The sequence below is a fragment of the Eubalaena glacialis genome, chromosome 11, assembly GCF_028564815.1.
Source record: "Eubalaena glacialis isolate mEubGla1 chromosome 11, mEubGla1.1.hap2.+ XY, whole genome shotgun sequence".
NCBI classification, from domain to species: domain Eukaryota; kingdom Metazoa; phylum Chordata; class Mammalia; order Artiodactyla; family Balaenidae; genus Eubalaena; species Eubalaena glacialis.
In genome coordinates, this window is record NC_083726.1 from 46278592 (window position 1) to 46295660 (window position 17069).

The window sequence follows — 17069 nt, forward strand, 5'->3', positions numbered from 1 at the left end:
AGGGTTCTAAGCTAGAGCTCCTTAATTACATTCAACCTATTTCCATACCTGACCTTTGGATATGAGGTGGGCCTGAATCTACACATAAGGTCAAGTAAGGGTAAGATATAGCAGAATGTAGAGGTCAGGAAAAGGGCACTTCTTAATAGAGATGATACTTCCTCTACAGTTCACAATGGCAATCTTTGAAATAATGGATTCTAGAATTGTACCTTTTTTTAATTTGTTGATTTGTTGGCTGTGGTTTTATTAATTTGCCTTTATGCTTCTTTGGAAAATGGGACATTTCTCCATTTCCATTCTTATTTTCCATGATTTTTCAAAGATATACCCATAGTAGTTTAGCAGATTCTACTGGAATTTACTGGGACACAAGTCATCAAGGTCTGGGAAGGAAATGTAAGGCAAGTAACATTAATTTATTAAGTGGCTACAATTTACCAGACCTTTTATTCATATCAGTCACCGCCTTTAATCTAAATTCCAGAAGCTAGTGTGTTTTTCCTAATTACTATATAAGGCAACTGAGACCCAGACAGGTTAAATACCCTGCTGAAGTTCTAAAGCAAGAAAGTGGTAGAAGTCAAGATTCGAACCTACATCTGGCTGACTCCAAAGCCCCTGCACCTTCTACCATAAAGGTTAAACTTGTTTGGAGCAGTTATTTGTCTCCTGTCTCCTCAATCCAGGATGTCTAATTTTTCTTTATCAATGTTTCTCTCATTGGTCTGAGGATTATTTTCCTTCATAGAGAAAAGGAAGGAAGAATTGCAGTTGAGAAATTTCTCTTCTTCCTGCCATCTGACCCAAGGAGTACCAGCTACTCTCTTTCTTTGCTTGCCCCAAACATAATTTGCCATTTTGATGATTACTACCACTTTTTTTCTCTTAAAAAGCCTCATCTAAATCTGTTTTTACCTTTCAGACCGAGTTCATTTAAGTCCATGCCGCTCTTCTATATTCATGTGTGACCTGAGGCAAACTTGCTTAACCTCTCTGAAGCTCGTTGTCTCATCTCTAAAATGAAATAATGATAGCATCCAACTTACAGTATGTTGTGAGGTTTAAAACACAGTGTGGTTGTAGAAAGTGCTCAGCAAATGTCATCTATTATTTCTATCATCATCCGTGGTCATCCACCTCTCCTTACATCTTTTTGTGCACATCCTTTTAAATCTTTTCTCTGACAAATCCATCGAGGAGCTTCCTGGATAGACCCATTAATTTCTTTAAACACTGATTATACCATCAGACTTTTATTTGGAGTTATTTTCCATTCCTCTTTGTTCATCAACTCATTCTTAAGTCTCTATCAAAAGAATTCTACACAGATTTTCATCTACTAATTTTGAATTGTGATGTGTTCAAATACCTCTTCTCTGGTTACTTCTTGGATGACACAGCTGCTTTTTCCTAGAGTTACTTCCTATCCGTTCCCTTTAGTGTCTCCTTAGCCAGATTTAAGTCAAAATAGCAGTACTTCTACTCAATTACTCTATCCTCCAAGAAAATAAAGTAACTTTTGCTTATCATCATTATCCTTGTATTTCCTTGATAACTTTTTAAAAAAATAGAGACTGTAATGAAGCATTTTCTTCTTCTTTAGCAACAAAATGCATAGGAGACAGCAATGTTTCTTGGAAGCAAAAAACAAAAGACAAAATTCTGTTATAGACTTGATCTCTGACTCAGCATCTGATTTGAAACAAGAAGACCTCTTGATACTTTCTTTTTCTCACCTGAAATACTGGGACAATAATGTTTTCCCATTATTGGTGTGAGGATTAATGAGACAATGTAAAGAGCTTTGAGCACCTCCGATGAAAGTTGCTCTATTATTACTTTGATTTCCCCTTAAAACATAGAGAAATTAATTCACCAGTCTCTATGGAAAGTTTTAAAAAATCCATTTTGCTCACTTTTTCTAACAGAACTGGAAGAGAAAGAAGTTTACCTAGGAAAAGACACAGATCCAATTATGTTGTACTATATTTTGTCATCAGAACCATGAAACATATTTGACTTAAGAAATTTTATATGCAGTTGACAGCTTTTAAATATTTTAAATATGCATTTACCTAAAAAAGTAAATAGGCATTTTTCAAGTAAGTATCACATATTTTTCAATCATCCATGAAGTATTTATCTTACATTCTGCTACTACAATGGAGTACAAAAAGAGAAACACTGAAGTAATAAAAACTTTTGAGTCATGCCTGAATAAATGTGGGAATTAAAAGTTACTCTTGAGAATTATTTGTGATTCACATCTTTATGCCTCAAAGAAATTGAGCAACACACTTCTCTGCCAGTTATTTTTCATAACAAGAGTTAATAAAGTAGGAATTATAGAGAGATTTAAACTTTAGCATAAGTTCTGAAATATCTTTAAAAATAATACCTAGGACATCTGAAAACACAAGATACCCTAGCTGAGTTCACAGTCTATTTCCAGATAATTCCCATATATGAAATTTTCATTTTTCTACTACATTTGGTAAACAATATACACAGTGAATGTTCCCATGTAATTGAGAAAGATATTGAAAAATATGAGAAAGACTCATGAAAACTGGTCAGTAGACTTATAAGAATAAAATATATTATTAATATTTGTGGGAAGGAAATTATGCTTACTTAGATCAAAGGCTTATTTAGATGAATAGAGTCAGAAGTCATGTCATCTAGGAAGCTAAGGAATCAAACCAGGAAAAAAAACTTCAATAACAATATAAATTGTATGCACCAAATAGAACCTCACTGCCTAGAGATTTTGGAAAACAAGGTGGAAAAATCTCCATCACAGAGCACTAATACAAATAAAATCCAGTAAAGAACATTACTAAAGACCACCTCTCCAGTATTCTTCCTTTCCTTGGAAAAGAGTTTCAAATCCAAAATCATCATTATAAATACTTGATACAGATAGTATCACTGCTTATAGTAACTCCAACATGCAAAACACAATTTGTTTTACAAAGACTCAGTAATGTCTTGGTTTGCCCCAGACTGCACAGGGCAGAAAAGAAAACCAGAGTAATCAAATAAGCCAAAGCTGATATGAAATTCCAAGAATAAGAGTCTAAATCTATAATCTTCACCAAGGCTAATCTCCCACTGGTTCCAATTATATATCTATTGGGAAAACACAATTGAAATTTAAGACTATTAAAGTAATGTTCCAGCCTCCTTGTGGTTACTACATTTGCCTTTTACATGTTAGCGGCAGAACCAAAAGAATTAAGAACTAAATAATAAAGGAATGAACTATAGAAGTGGTTTTCCAAGCAAGGTGTTGAGAGGCTGGGCAATGTGAGGCAGCATTATATCACATGCAGAGATCTCATTTATGGAAAGGACTCCACTGCTAAAATCCTGAAATACAGATTCATGAACTAATAAATAGTAGGAGAAACTGCCATAGAGTCAATTGCACTGGGCTCAGAATCAGACAAATATAACTAAATTCAAAGCCTGTTCAGACCCTCACTAATTTTTAAAAATAAAAACGTTTTAACACCAGCTTCACAGGAACTATTGGAATGATTAAATGTTTTAATGTATGTAAAGAGATCAGCAGAGAGTAGTAAATGAATAAATTATGTCCTCCCCCTCCTCACCCCAGAAGATACTAAGGAGGGATCATTTAATACATCCCGATGTCTCTACCAAAACTAAACACTATCCATATTAAAAACTTAGACGGAAAGCAATTTTACAGCTACCCGTCTCTTGTAGGTTATGACAGTGCTTTACAACCTTACTGCCAAGATGCTGGTCCCTACTACTTACCTAACTACAAATTAAGTCACTTTCATCTTGACCTTATTCAATTACCATACTCCATTCTTAATTCTAGGCTTCTAGACAGACGGTGGTTACTGAGAAACTCTTTGCCTTCTTAAATTCATTGTCTAAAACTAAAATCTATTCATGTCTTTTTAACCTTTCTTTCTTTGTTCTTTCTTCTAATTCTACGCAAATGAACAATCACATCAAGTAGCTAACAATGAATACTGGGTTAATACTTCAGCCCATGAATTTCATTGTCTATCTTTACCAGTCTTGCAAATTTATCCAAAGGTGTCCATGGATACCTGATTTCCCCCAATATGATACTTTTATTTCCCCCGCTTCTAGTTTATAAAGCAACCAGTTTCATTAATTCCTTAAAAACTTCTAAGTCTAAATTTGAGCTTTGGGGACTCCCCTGGCGGTCCAGTGGTTAAGACTCCACGCTTCCAATGCAGGGGGCGGCGCGGGTTCAATCCCTGGTCGGGGAACTAAGATCCCACAGGCCACGCAGCACAGCAGAAAAGTAAGAATTAAAAAAAAAAAAAGAAAAAGAAATTTGAGTTTTGCTTTGTCACCAATTTGCTATAATCCTGGTAAAAATCATGCAATTATTCACTTCCCTATGTATAAAATATCACAGCAACCAACATAAGGGAATGGCAATATCACACAGAATGAGTAACCACAAGAGAATCTGTTCCCCCAAAAGGCTACTAGAGGAAGCCAGGTAATTACCAAACTTAGTATCTTCTGTGTTTATAAAAGACATATTTTATGAAGTGTTGATTTTAAAATTTGACCCTGGTCACTGAGATAATTTTTCATATTTTGAAACTTTCTTTCACCATGTATCTCACAGATATGCCCACAACAACTTAGAATCCATTTATAGAAAGAATAAAAGAAAAATACAAAAATATAATAGGCCTCAACCCTAAGACAATACATAAGCAAATGGAAACTACTATGACAGGGGCAGTTCATATAAATGCTAAAGGGAATTAATTTTTAAAAGATTTATTCAAAAACAGTCACTTTGCTAAGAACTGGCATGTAGCTTATCTCATTTTATTATCACAATTGCCCAGTGAATTAAGTAATATTACATGATTTTATAGACAAAAAGAGACCTGATTAAATTAAATAACTTTATGAATAACTACTAAGTCGTGCTGCTCAGATGTGAACCCACGTCTGTATGACAAGGCCAACATCCTTTGTATTTTTACCACAATCGTGTGACACTATAAAGAGCTGTGGAGGACTGTGGTCCTCTGGATCTTTTCCTGACTTCCAGACCCTCAGGAAAGTTTTAGGTTTTGCATGTTTTGGTTATGGTAGACAAACTGGGGGCAAGTAGTTTACTATATTTGGGATGTATTTTCTCGTTAGTAAAATGGTCTTTATCAGCACTATCTATGAGAAATAAAATGTGAGTGAATATATAATTTAAAATTTTCTAGTAGCCGAGTTTAGAAAAGTAATAGGTAGAATTAGTTTTAATAATATTTAACCCAATATATCCCAAACATCTTTCCTACAGGTAATTTATATAAAAATTATTAATAAGGTATTTACATTATTTTTTCAAATCTTAGAAATTCAGTTTGTATTTTAGACTTATAGCACATATTTAACTAGCCATATTTAAACTAGCCATATTTCAAGAGCTCAATAGTCGCCTATGTCTATTGACTGCCATATTGGGCAATACAGCACTAGACAACCTTCAAGTTCTCTTCTACCCTCGAAGTATAGAGAGCTTTCATTCTATAGTTTGCAAAATATACTCAGATGCTGAAGGGAATCAAAAAAGCATTATGTTGTAAATTATCTTAGACCAAAGTAGCAATGACATGCATGGATTTTATTGCCTAACTACGTCTTTTATTATTATTGTAGGATAACATAGATAGAAAAAGTAATAATATATTTGATATATATTTTATCATATACTTTATATGTGATACAAAATACCTTGATATTTGATAAGGCAATTCTCCCTCACCTTAACCCTTTTCCAAGAGTTTGTGACTCTCTTCTTGACTCTTTCAACTTCCATATAATTTCTGAACCAGTCTGTTGAGTTGAACAGAAGAGTCTGCTAAGATTTGGTTTAGAATTCATTGACTCTACAGATCAATTGAGACAGAATTAAGACTTTCACTCTATTAATGTTTTTTGTTCTAAATTTATTTGGGTCATTTTTAATATAAATTTTTATATTTTTTCCACAGAACTCATATATCTTAGATTTATTCCCAGGTACTTCATATTTTTTAAACTAGACTAAAATGTATTATTTTATTTTACCTGCTATGTTGCTGGTGTATGTATGTGTGTGTGTATATATATATATATATATATATACACACACACATATACATACAAATACAATTTATTATTGTATTTGAATGTGTACTAGCAATCTTACTAAATTTATTAATCATAATAATTGAATTTCTTGGTTGTTCCATGTAGACTTATGTCATCTGTAAATAATGGCAACTTTGTATTTTGTGTCTAATCCTTGCATCTTTTGATTTTTTTCTGCCTTACTTCGCCAGCTAAGGCTTCCAGTGTGATATTAAATAGAAGTGGTGGACAGCTGGCCAGCATCATTGTCTGATTCCTGACCCAAAAAAGAAAATGTTCAATGTTTCATCATTAAGTTCTATTCGGCTATACGATGTTTGAAAATGAAGTTTTATCACATTAAAAATGCGGATCTTAGATTGCAAAAAAATTTTGTCATGAATTATATACTGATTTCGATTAAATATTTTTCTCCATTTATTGAAATAATATATTTTCTCTTTTGCATTCTTTTATTATCCGTGTTCACATTGACTGATTTTCAAATGTTCAACCAATCTCACATTTCTGGAATAAACTCAACTTTGTAGTGCTGTACTTTATACTCACTATTTATTTTGTTTAGGATTTTTGCATCTATGTTCATGGATGAGAAATACCTGCAATTTTCCCTTTTATAATGGCCATGTCAGGTTCTGATTTTAAAGTTATGCTGGCCTCATAGAATAAATTGGGGAGCATTCCTGCTTTTCTATTGGATTTAAGAATTTTTTTAAATTGATGTTATTCTTTTTTTTACTATTTGTTAGAATATGATGGAGTTCAATAAAGTCAGCTAGAACCAGAGTTTCCTTTGTAGGAACATTTTAGCATATTCAATTTGTTTAAGAGATAAAGAACTGTTCATATATTTCTATACTTTTGTCAACACTAATAAGTTTATTTTTTCTAGGAATTTGTCCATTTTACTAAACTGTCAAAACTAGTAGCATAAAATATTAATAAAAGCCTCACATTATTTTTAACATATACAGTACCTGTGGTGATACTCTTTTTTTATTCTGTACATGGATTATTTGCACATTCTCATTTTTTATTCCTTGATTAATCTCAACAAATATTTGTAAATTTTATTATTCTTTTCAGGAAATCAACTTGTGATGACCTGTTTTTGGATTGTTTTATAGTTCTTTAATTTCTGCCTTCTTCCTGGATAAGGCAAGGACTTTAGAGCAATTTAACCACATTTATTCCTCTCCCAGTAGATAGGTTATCACTACCAGTTACTTTATTTCTATTTTAAATTTCATGATACATTTTTATTATTATTTTAAACAATTAATGTTACTTTATATTTGCCTAGGTATTTACCAATTTTTTCTTGTCATTTCTCTTGTTTTCCAGACCTTCCAGCTGGGATTATTTTCCTTCAGCCTGAATGACATCTGGATTGAAATTTTAGTCTAAATTATGCTGCAATAACTGATGACTACAAAATCTCATTGGCTTGCAACAACAAAGATTTCTTTTTCTCTCACATTTATGCGTATGGTGGATCAACTACAGCTATGTTTAATGTACTCTTCATTTCAGGATCAAAGTTAAAGGAGAAACTCCTATCTAGGACAACAGTTTTAAAAATTCTGCTCAGAAGTGTCACTTCTGAGTGACATGTCACTTCCACTCACACTCAATCAGCTAATAAAGTGATATGGTTAAATCTGATAACACTGAGGCATGAGAGTCGATTAGAAACAGTGGGAAAACCTTCTGACATTAATAAGATCTTCCCAACCTTTTTTTTTTGACGTTTCCACTTGACAGTGTCTGTTGATGACGAACTCAGTATTTGTCTGCCTGAAAAATGTCTTTCATTTACTGACATTTTCCGGGTATGCAATTCTCTGGGTATTTTTTCCTTTCAGAACAATAATGATATCATTCCACTTTCTTCTGACTTCATTGCTACTATTAAGAAATTAGCTGTCAGTCTGTTACCAATTTGAAGACAATCTTTTTTTTTTTTTTTCAATCTCTGGCTGCTTTTAAGATCTAAACTTGTATTTGGTGCACTGAATATGATATATTCAGGTACGTATTCCTTTCTACTTATCATGCTTGGGATTTGTTGGGCATTTTGAGTCCACAGACTGTATTGTTCTGTTCTGAAAAATTTGCAGCCAATATCTCCTCAAATATTTTCTCTTCCCCATACTTCCCCTCTGCTTCTTCTAGAACTCCAATTAGACATGTATTATACTTCATATACTAGACTTTCTTTTTCTCTCCTCTATGAATTTTAATGTTTCTTTCATATAAATATTTCATATATACATTTTTTTTTTCTTTGCCTCTTCAAGCTAAATTCTGGAAAGTTATTCTGACTGATTTTCTGGATAATTATTCTGACGGATTCATTGAGTTTTTAATTTCAATTATTGGATTTCTCATTTCTAAAACATATATTTGTTTCCTTTTCAAATATGCTAGGGTATGTTTAGAATGCTCTAACTTCAGAGACATTTTTATTTCTTTGAACATTGTTAGCATGACTGTTTTATAACTTGTAACTATAATTACAATAACTATAGTATTTGCATATTTGTTTTTGTTTTATGTTTTGTTAGTTGGTTCTTGCTATTGATACCTTATTTCCTTCTGTGATTGCTAGTAAGTGCTATTGAGTAATTTTCCTTAGAAAAATATTTATAGATACTCTTTGAGGCAAACATGAAGGTAACTTTCTGCAGAAAAGCTTTTAATTTCCTTCTATCAGGTCCTTAAGGATACCCCCAGTTCAGAAGCAATTAAACAGAATTCAGATTTTGGGGAGCCATCAACATATGTAAATTTGGGTTTCAAATACACATAAGAACCAGATTGTGGTTATAACCTCTCTGAGAGTTTCCACTTCTTCTTTGGAGAGCATCAGGATGATCTTCCTTACAGACCTGTACTGGAAGAATGAGGCCAGTTTACCTTTACTCCTCCCACATTCCTTGGGGTTCCCAACTCTACAAGAGGAGTGCCATCTTTTAGACTCTCCACCTAAAGTGGGTCCCAGGTTTGTTTCCTGTCCACGCTATCCTATTTTCACTTGAATTTAACTCATTTGGCAAACTTCCTCAGAGAAAAGTGGGGGATTCAATGATCCTCTCAACCTTCTGGTTCCAGCTTTTATTTATATTTTAATTTGGTTGATCTTTACTGCCTTTTTAGATCTTTGGTGCTTAAAAAATTTTTTTTTCTATTTTATGGAGCATTTTTAGTTGTTATTATTCCACCGCAAAGGTTGGTCCAAATAATCTATCTCATCATGTTTCCAAAAAGGGAAATTCCAAGATGTATCTTTATTTAACATTATTTAATATTTCACTGATGTTTTTGTAACAGGAACATATTCATTGCAAACAAAACACAAATAATATTTGTCTCTCACCTTCATTTTATACTTTATTTAGTGGAATGAATATTCCTCGTACTAGATAAAAATCACAATAGGTCTCATGTTTTGGATATCCAGCCCTGGACAACAATAAGTTTTAAACCTCAATTAGCATTAAATTGTTTCACTTCCGCCCACCCACCCTCATTAACTTTAGCCTGCTTTGGTCTGGAGTCTGCTGTATTGAAAGGGATCTCTTTGCTATTCTACTCCACATTCTCTACTCAATTTCTCTCCCATTTAATCCCTTTGCTATTCTACTCTATTGTACTTCTCTATGTGCAATGTCTTCCCCTTTCACTAGCTGCTAATTAGCCTGTCTCCAGGATTAAAGTTGTGTGTGGCAATCAAGAGATTGAGTCAAGGCATTGAGGTACATGAGTTAAGGGAACAAAAATGTACATACTTGGATGAGTGGCTTTGTGCTCTCTGAACCTGGCAAATAATGAAAGCTGACTTTTGATGAGGTACTTTGTGGACTTAGAGGATGATTCCTGCAGGGCACATGTGATTCTATTCCTGATGGTCATTTGAGATGGTTTCCTTAAGCCCTGGCTATTAATGGTATTAATTTCCAGACTCTTTTCTCTGACGACAACCTTTGGATAAATCCTCAGGTGATTCCATACCACTTTTCTCCTGTGTAGCCCATATTCAGTCTATGGAAACTGTGCCCTGACAAACTCTGCAAGTACAAGTCAATCAAAACACATCAGCACTCTTTGTCAAAAAGCAATGTGTCAACTTTTATCATCTCCAGATTTCTCAGGCAGGAGGCAGACCTCAGTCTTAGATCTGCTTTAGTTTTTCTCACATGTAAGAAAATATAAGTCCTCTATGGTTTCCAACTGTAGAAAACACATTTAGAGTTATAGGTTGCCTCACTTAAGTCTTCCCAAACCAGCTTTGAGAGGGAGGGAACAGACCATCCTTCTCCTAAAGTCAGTGGAATGGAGACTCACGACAGCACAATAGCTCTCTAAAAGAAATATCTTTGGCAATTCATTCCCCCAATCCTTCCCGACTCTTTAAGGCCTTGATGAGGGATCCAAGTGTCATGGAGCAGCTTATCATTCATTCTCTGCACGAAAAATGAACCATCTTACTCCTACCTGGCATCCTTCTATATATGATTTTAATGACACCTCAATCAAAAATGCGACATTCTGTACACTTTGATGTCATTGTTTTATAATCAAAAACAAATTATCAAAAATTTTTTAAATTATTAACCCCACATTTAGCCATGATCTATCTGTGTGATGCTTATAGTGAAAAGTCTCATACCTATTTGCACCATTTCTTTAATAATTTTTTAAGACAAGTAAAACTACATGATATAGTCAATTTAGATTTTTAGAATTTCAAAATTGTTAATTGATGGAAAAAATCCAAATTCTGGTAGAAAAAAATGAAAGCAATAAATATGCATCTCACAAAGAAGTAGGAGGGAGAACTTTAGAACTCTCTAAAATAGCAAAATCTATTTCAATAATACTTGGGAGAAGTAGTTACGTTAAAGTTTCCTTCAGGAGGAGAAAAATTCACCCTCACCAAAAACATCCAGGTACACCTCCACTCATTTCTCATTAGGGCAACCAACACCTACCAGAAAAAATTCTATTTCCTCCAAAAAAGCTGTGTGCCTCTCACATGAGAAGAAGCCTGAATGTCCTGGTCCTTGCTCAGAAGCAATGATATTGCAAACGGAGAGATCTTTGCTGGATTCCACTGGGAGTCTCAGTGGAAACAACAATCTGTTGTCATTATATAGAGCACTATACAATGCCCTGGGAAGCCCTAATTCTCATAAATCAAAAGTTCTACTTGAATTCGACTGATCTATTTTAGGGAAGGCAATCCTACTCAGAATCAGATTTGTCACAGCACATTCCTTTAATCCTTAGCAGTATGAGCTCTGTAAACACAGTATTTGAAATAATATTACACATTATTTTATACAGAAGCCTTCAGAGTCCTGCATCCCTGAAAGCTTTCTAGTGAAACAGCCAAGTAACTTACTTAAGCTTCTTTCTTTTTTTTTTTTTTAAGCAGGAGAGAAGTGAAAGTGCTATGGGCCAGTAAGCAAAGTAATGTTTGAATATTGAGAGGAGTTAATGAGACAAAAAAAGAGCTGTTGCAGTTGGCAAGTCTTACAAAGCAAAGGTTCCTGCAAAGGTAATAGTGATATGAATTAAAGACAAGGACACTGACCATCTATTTGATGTTTATACCCCAAAATGTTGCCCTCAGTAACTGCACCGTATCTGCCAGACTGCCAACTTGCTTGCAAATATAATCCTCATGAAATGTTATGTTTTCCTTTACACTGACCAAGCGCATTCACCCTTTTAGAAACATCACAAAGGACTTTGTGTGAGGCTTTGAATGAATCTGCATAAAACCTCTGTGAATTAGCCAAGTGAGTGTTTTGTTTCTTTGGTTTGTTTTTTATTTTCCCTTCTGTGGTCCAAGCACACACGGAGAACAGATGCGGTAGAGAAAAAGAAAAATAACAGTAGACTTCAGCGAGCTAGGCTTAAGATAGGAGATGACTTTGGGGAAAAGTATAATTAGGAATTAACTGAGTATTAGAGATATGATATGCCAATGTACAACTAGAGAACCAAATCAAATCATGAAAGAGGACCACTGAAGAGAGTAGAGACATCTCAAACAATAGCAACTAGAGTTCTGATCTACGTAGAGATCATTTTGAATGAACAAAAACAGACAAGTTATATACAATATTTTCAAGTCAGTAGATAAAAAATTAACACCTCCATGAGGTGTTCCATGACCTTCCCCCATACCTACCGCCAGATAGAGTCATTACAGTGTCCTGGGATAGTGTTCTACCATCTATACTCATATATTGTTCTCTTTGTCTCAGTATTGTCTTCTGTAAAAAAGAACTAGTGATATCTTAAGGATGAAACGGGATAACTCCTAAATGTTCCTAGCACATGCCTTAAACATAGGGGGCACTCAACAAATGACCATTAAGATTCTACTCTAAATATCTTTACTTAGATCTGTCTCCCTCGTTACAATCTCCTTGAAGAATTTATCATCTACTGTTAATTGAGAAGTTACTGTATACTAGGCACTCATCTATGTGTTTTACATGTAGATGCTATTGTTATCCTTATTTTACAGACAAGAAAACAGAAGCACTGACAGAATAACTAAGCTGCCCATGGTCACCTATCTAGGAAATGGCAGAGCTAAGACTTAACCCAGGTAGTCTGGCACATAGACAGTACAACACACTGAGTACAGATACTATAGAAACACACACACATACACACACATATGTTTGTTTGCATCCTGCTTAGCTATAAATAGCACAGAAATCAAGTATGAGTCAACTTCATCTCCTTAATATTTTCCTTTCTACCCATAGTCAAAATCAGAAATGCCTGCTCAAACCAACTTCAACTAGGACCTACCTCCTTCACTCCACTCCAAGCCCCCAGTTATCTGTTCTGGTAACTCTGGTTTCTGTCCTATTGGGTTCTACTTTTCTGACTATCTTCTGCAAATGGAAGTCCGACTTGGACTTCCTAGCTGAATTTCAATGTTGGCTTCATTCCAGAATCTAGATTACCCTTCAGCTTGAAACTCTGCCATCTTTGGATACGGTCTATCCTACGCCTGTGTCCAATCCAGGCGCCTGGGAATCCGCTCTGGGACCTTATTTTAAAATCCATCTTTCCTTTAAGGCAAGTATGAATATTTAGGTTCCAACTTGGGATTGAACTCCAATGACCCTGGGCAAGTTTTTAATCTCTCAGTTTCCTCATTAGAAACAATTAGGATTTGTCTCACCAGGTTGCTGTGAGAACGAAATAAAATCATATATGTCAAGCACTTAGAACTTGCTACACAGCAAACAATGCAAAGGTGCACTGAATGAAAAGAAGGCTGAGAACAGGATAATTCAGTCTGCTTTTATTATTTTGTCTACCTGAATGTCCTTCCTATTCTTTTTTTTTTTTTTTTTTTTTTAGGAAACAAGTGGTATTTTATTCCTTTCATCGTTGTTGAGGAGAGATCACGACACAGAGAACAGCAGTCCTGGTCACAGCGGCACGGTTTGGTTAAGAGAACACGATGAGAACACGATGAGCGGGAGGGGCGGGGTCTGATTTTCCACTCTCTTCACCAGCTTCGACCTCGTGCCGTTCCCCCTGCAGCAGGGCTGCGCGGAGCCCTGCCGGGTCCCTAACTCGCAGCACAGCCGCTGCACTTGCCGTTCTGGCCAGTGACAGGCGAGCAGAGGGTGCAGGCGCCCCCGCTGCCGCCTGGCCAATGGGATGCGGACAGAGAAGCAAAGGACCCCTGCTCTCCCAGCTGCCCCTCCCCAGAGCACTGGCCCCAGCTGAATGCACCCCTTTAGCCATCACCTGCCAGAGCCCCAGGTCAGGGACAGGAGTCTGAGTCCAGACGAGCTGGGCTAGAGATGGGCGTCTTGGGAGCAGGGAAGGCTGGAGAAGGGGGAAGGGTTCCAGAGCCCACGGGGTTATTGCTGAGAAGATATGCAAGGGGCACGTTCCCCAGGGGCGGAGTGAGGTGGGGCAGATGGGCACCAGGGAAGGGGTGTAGCTGCCCGAGGGAAAAGCGGGCTCATCAGCTCCTTGCTGGGAACCTCTCACTGCCAAGGGACCTCAGAACAGACTTGGTCCAGGGACAAATATGGAAGCAAGGTTCTTATAAAAGGAGTGAAGATGGGCCATGCAGAAGGATCACGAAGGTGATGTAAACCTTCCCAAGTCCCAAGCCAATCGGAGACTCCCGCCCGTGCCCAACCCCTCCATCCACCCCTAAATCAAGAGAAGGAACTGGTCTCTTAGGGACAAAGCAGACTCCCAGGAGTGGAAGGTGATGGGGCCATGGAGAGCAGAGACGAGCTGACAGCCACATGGCTGAGCTCCTGCCCAGGAAAGTGGGGCCAGGTTCACTAAAATACGGTGTCATCCACGAACAAGCAGCCATGAAGACCACAGTCATCAGACACACACACACACACACACACACACACACACACAGACACACGTCACAGGAGGTGGACGAGACCACAGGCTGCAGGGAGGCAGGGGTGGCATCATTAGGTTGAGGACAGGTGTCTAGGGGTTGGGGAGAGGGCGGGGGACACACAAGTTCTTGGCTTCTCCTGGGGAAAGATCTGTGGCTGAAGTGGCCAGTTTTCTTAAGCATCAGCATTTGCATCTAAAGGTTCAAGCAGCTGCCTTCAGGTTCTTTGTGCCTGAGGGCTGCACTTCAGTTCTCTGCTTTCTGACGCTCCGTTGCATTTGCAGTGATGAGGTTCTCCACCTGGGTCTCCTCGTCCCCTGGAGCCCGCGGCTTCTGGTTAAAACTGCACTTGCATCTGCGACTTAGGATAAGCAGGATCCCCACCGAGAAGAGGACCACAGCAAACACCAATCCCCCAATCCTCAGGGTCTGGTAGTCATAATGAAAAGGGTCATTTTTTTTCTCCTGCTCAGCTGCATTGGCCAGGACCGCCGGGGCCAGCAGGCCGCACAGGAAGAGCAGCGCCACCTCCATGGCGTCTGGGGACGGAGGGAGGAAAATGACTCTCTGGGTAGGAGATTCCCCACTCTAACCCTCAGCCCGGCAAGGGCCCCAATCGGATTCCCACCCCGACTCTGAGCTCTCTCCACACGGTGTGAGGTGGTCCTTCCTATTCTTGACTTCCCCTTCATTCTTCAAGACTCAGCTCAATCATCATCTCATCATGTCTTCAAGGAAGTGCCTCTCTTTCCTCTGCTCTCGCAACTATCTAAACAAACTTTTATCTTAGTATTTGCCACATTCTGTATCATGTGTTTCTTTGCCTATATCACTAGATTTTCAGGTTCCTGAGAGAAGATGGTATGTGGGGGGGAGGGTGTCTGGGATGATTACATATTACTTACTTCTGTTCTCCCATCATAGGCACCAGCTTTTTCTGGACTTAAGTAAACTGAGTATATGATCTTATACCAGAACTACCAAATGAGAAGGTAAAAACTGGCAAAATAATGAGGTTGGATGAAGCACAGGGAGATTAGTGAAGAAGCAATCATCAGCTTACAACTGTTTCTCAGCTCCAAGGCAGACTGTAGGCACCTTGAACCTCCACCCTGCCACTGAATCAGGCAGTCTCCCCAAGTGTACTAATCACCTTTTACCTTAGGAAGTGAAGGATGAAAGTGTGTCCTGCTGAATATGTCAGTGGGGATCCTTCACAGGAAATGTAGCATCGTCAAAACTAGAATGGGATAGTGTTACGGGATGAATTGTGTCCCCTAAAAAAAAATGTTGAAATCCTAACCCCTAGTACTTGTGAATGCGACCGTATTTGGAAATAGGTTCTTTGCAGAGGATCAACTCAAGGTGAAGCTATTAGGGGAGCCCTAGTTCAATATGACTGATATCCTTAAAAAGGAGGAAATCTGTACACAGAGACAGACCCATGCAGAAGGAAGACATGCACATGCGGAGAATGTCATGTGAGGACAAAGGCAGTGATCAGGGTGATGTTCCTAACAAGCCAACGAACACCATGGACTGCCAGCAAACCACCAGAGGCTGGGAGAGAGGCACGAAACAGATTTGCCCTCACAACCCTCAGAAAGAACCAAACCTGCCTACACCTTGATCTGGAACTTCTAGCCTCCAGAGCTGTGAGACCAGAAAATTTCTTTTGCTTAAGCCACCCAGTTGGTGGTACTGTTACTGTACCCCTAGCAAACTAATACAGATTTATTTGGGAAGCAATAAGGAAATCTCATTAAAAGATAAGTATAATAGAATTCAGTCAAGAAAATAAGTAAATGTAACCATCTTAACCAAAATACTGAAACAAAGAAAAATAAGTGTTACTTATCTCAGGTCAACAATTCCACTTAGCAGCTTTTCACTCACATCTAGAAAGGAAAGCACTCCTCAGCCCCACCCATTACTATTCTCTTTCCAAATGTTTGTGGTCCATTCTTGCTCATCTATGTCTATCCTTTCAACTGAACTTTAAGAGCACTTGTCAAGTTTATTTTAAGGTAATACATAAGATGATTCAAGTAGATTATTAAATGACACCAAATACAGATTCAAAGATTTTTTATTAATGATATTCCTACTGCTTTTATAAAATCTGTTGTTAATGTGAACGTGATCTTAAACTTTTCTTATATTTAAACTGCCATTTGCCAGTTTAAAGGAAAACCTCAATTTCTATGCGTTAATGGTCAGCTGCAGTCTCTAGAGCACATTGCTTGGGGGCAAATCCTTACTTTTCCACTTGCTGTGAATGTGACTAAATAGGTTTTGGTACCAATTCCAGTGATGGCGGAGGAGGTTCCTACACCAAGTAGGAGTTCTCTAGTACGGAGGTCCCCAACCTTTTTGGCACCAGGGACTGGTTTCGTGGAAGACAATTTTTCCACGGATCGGGGGGAAGCGGGGGAGATGGTTCAGGCGGTAATGCTAGCGATGGGGAGCGTTGGGG

At 37.4% G+C, this 17069-nt stretch overlaps 2 protein-coding genes across 2 annotated transcripts in view; both read right to left on the reverse strand.

Annotated features, from left to right (window-relative positions):
* TRHDE (thyrotropin releasing hormone degrading enzyme) overlaps positions 1-17069 on the reverse strand; it is a 387413-nt gene that overhangs the window by 214111 nt on the left and 156233 nt on the right. The gene's annotated exons all lie outside the window — the stretch shown is intronic.
* LOC133100901 (FXYD domain-containing ion transport regulator 6-like) lies at positions 14740-15129 on the reverse strand. The gene has a single exon (XM_061205402.1). The coding sequence runs from the start codon at positions 15125-15127 to the stop codon at positions 14840-14842; it is 288 nt and encodes a 95-aa protein (XP_061061385.1). The 5' UTR covers positions 15128-15129; the 3' UTR covers positions 14740-14839.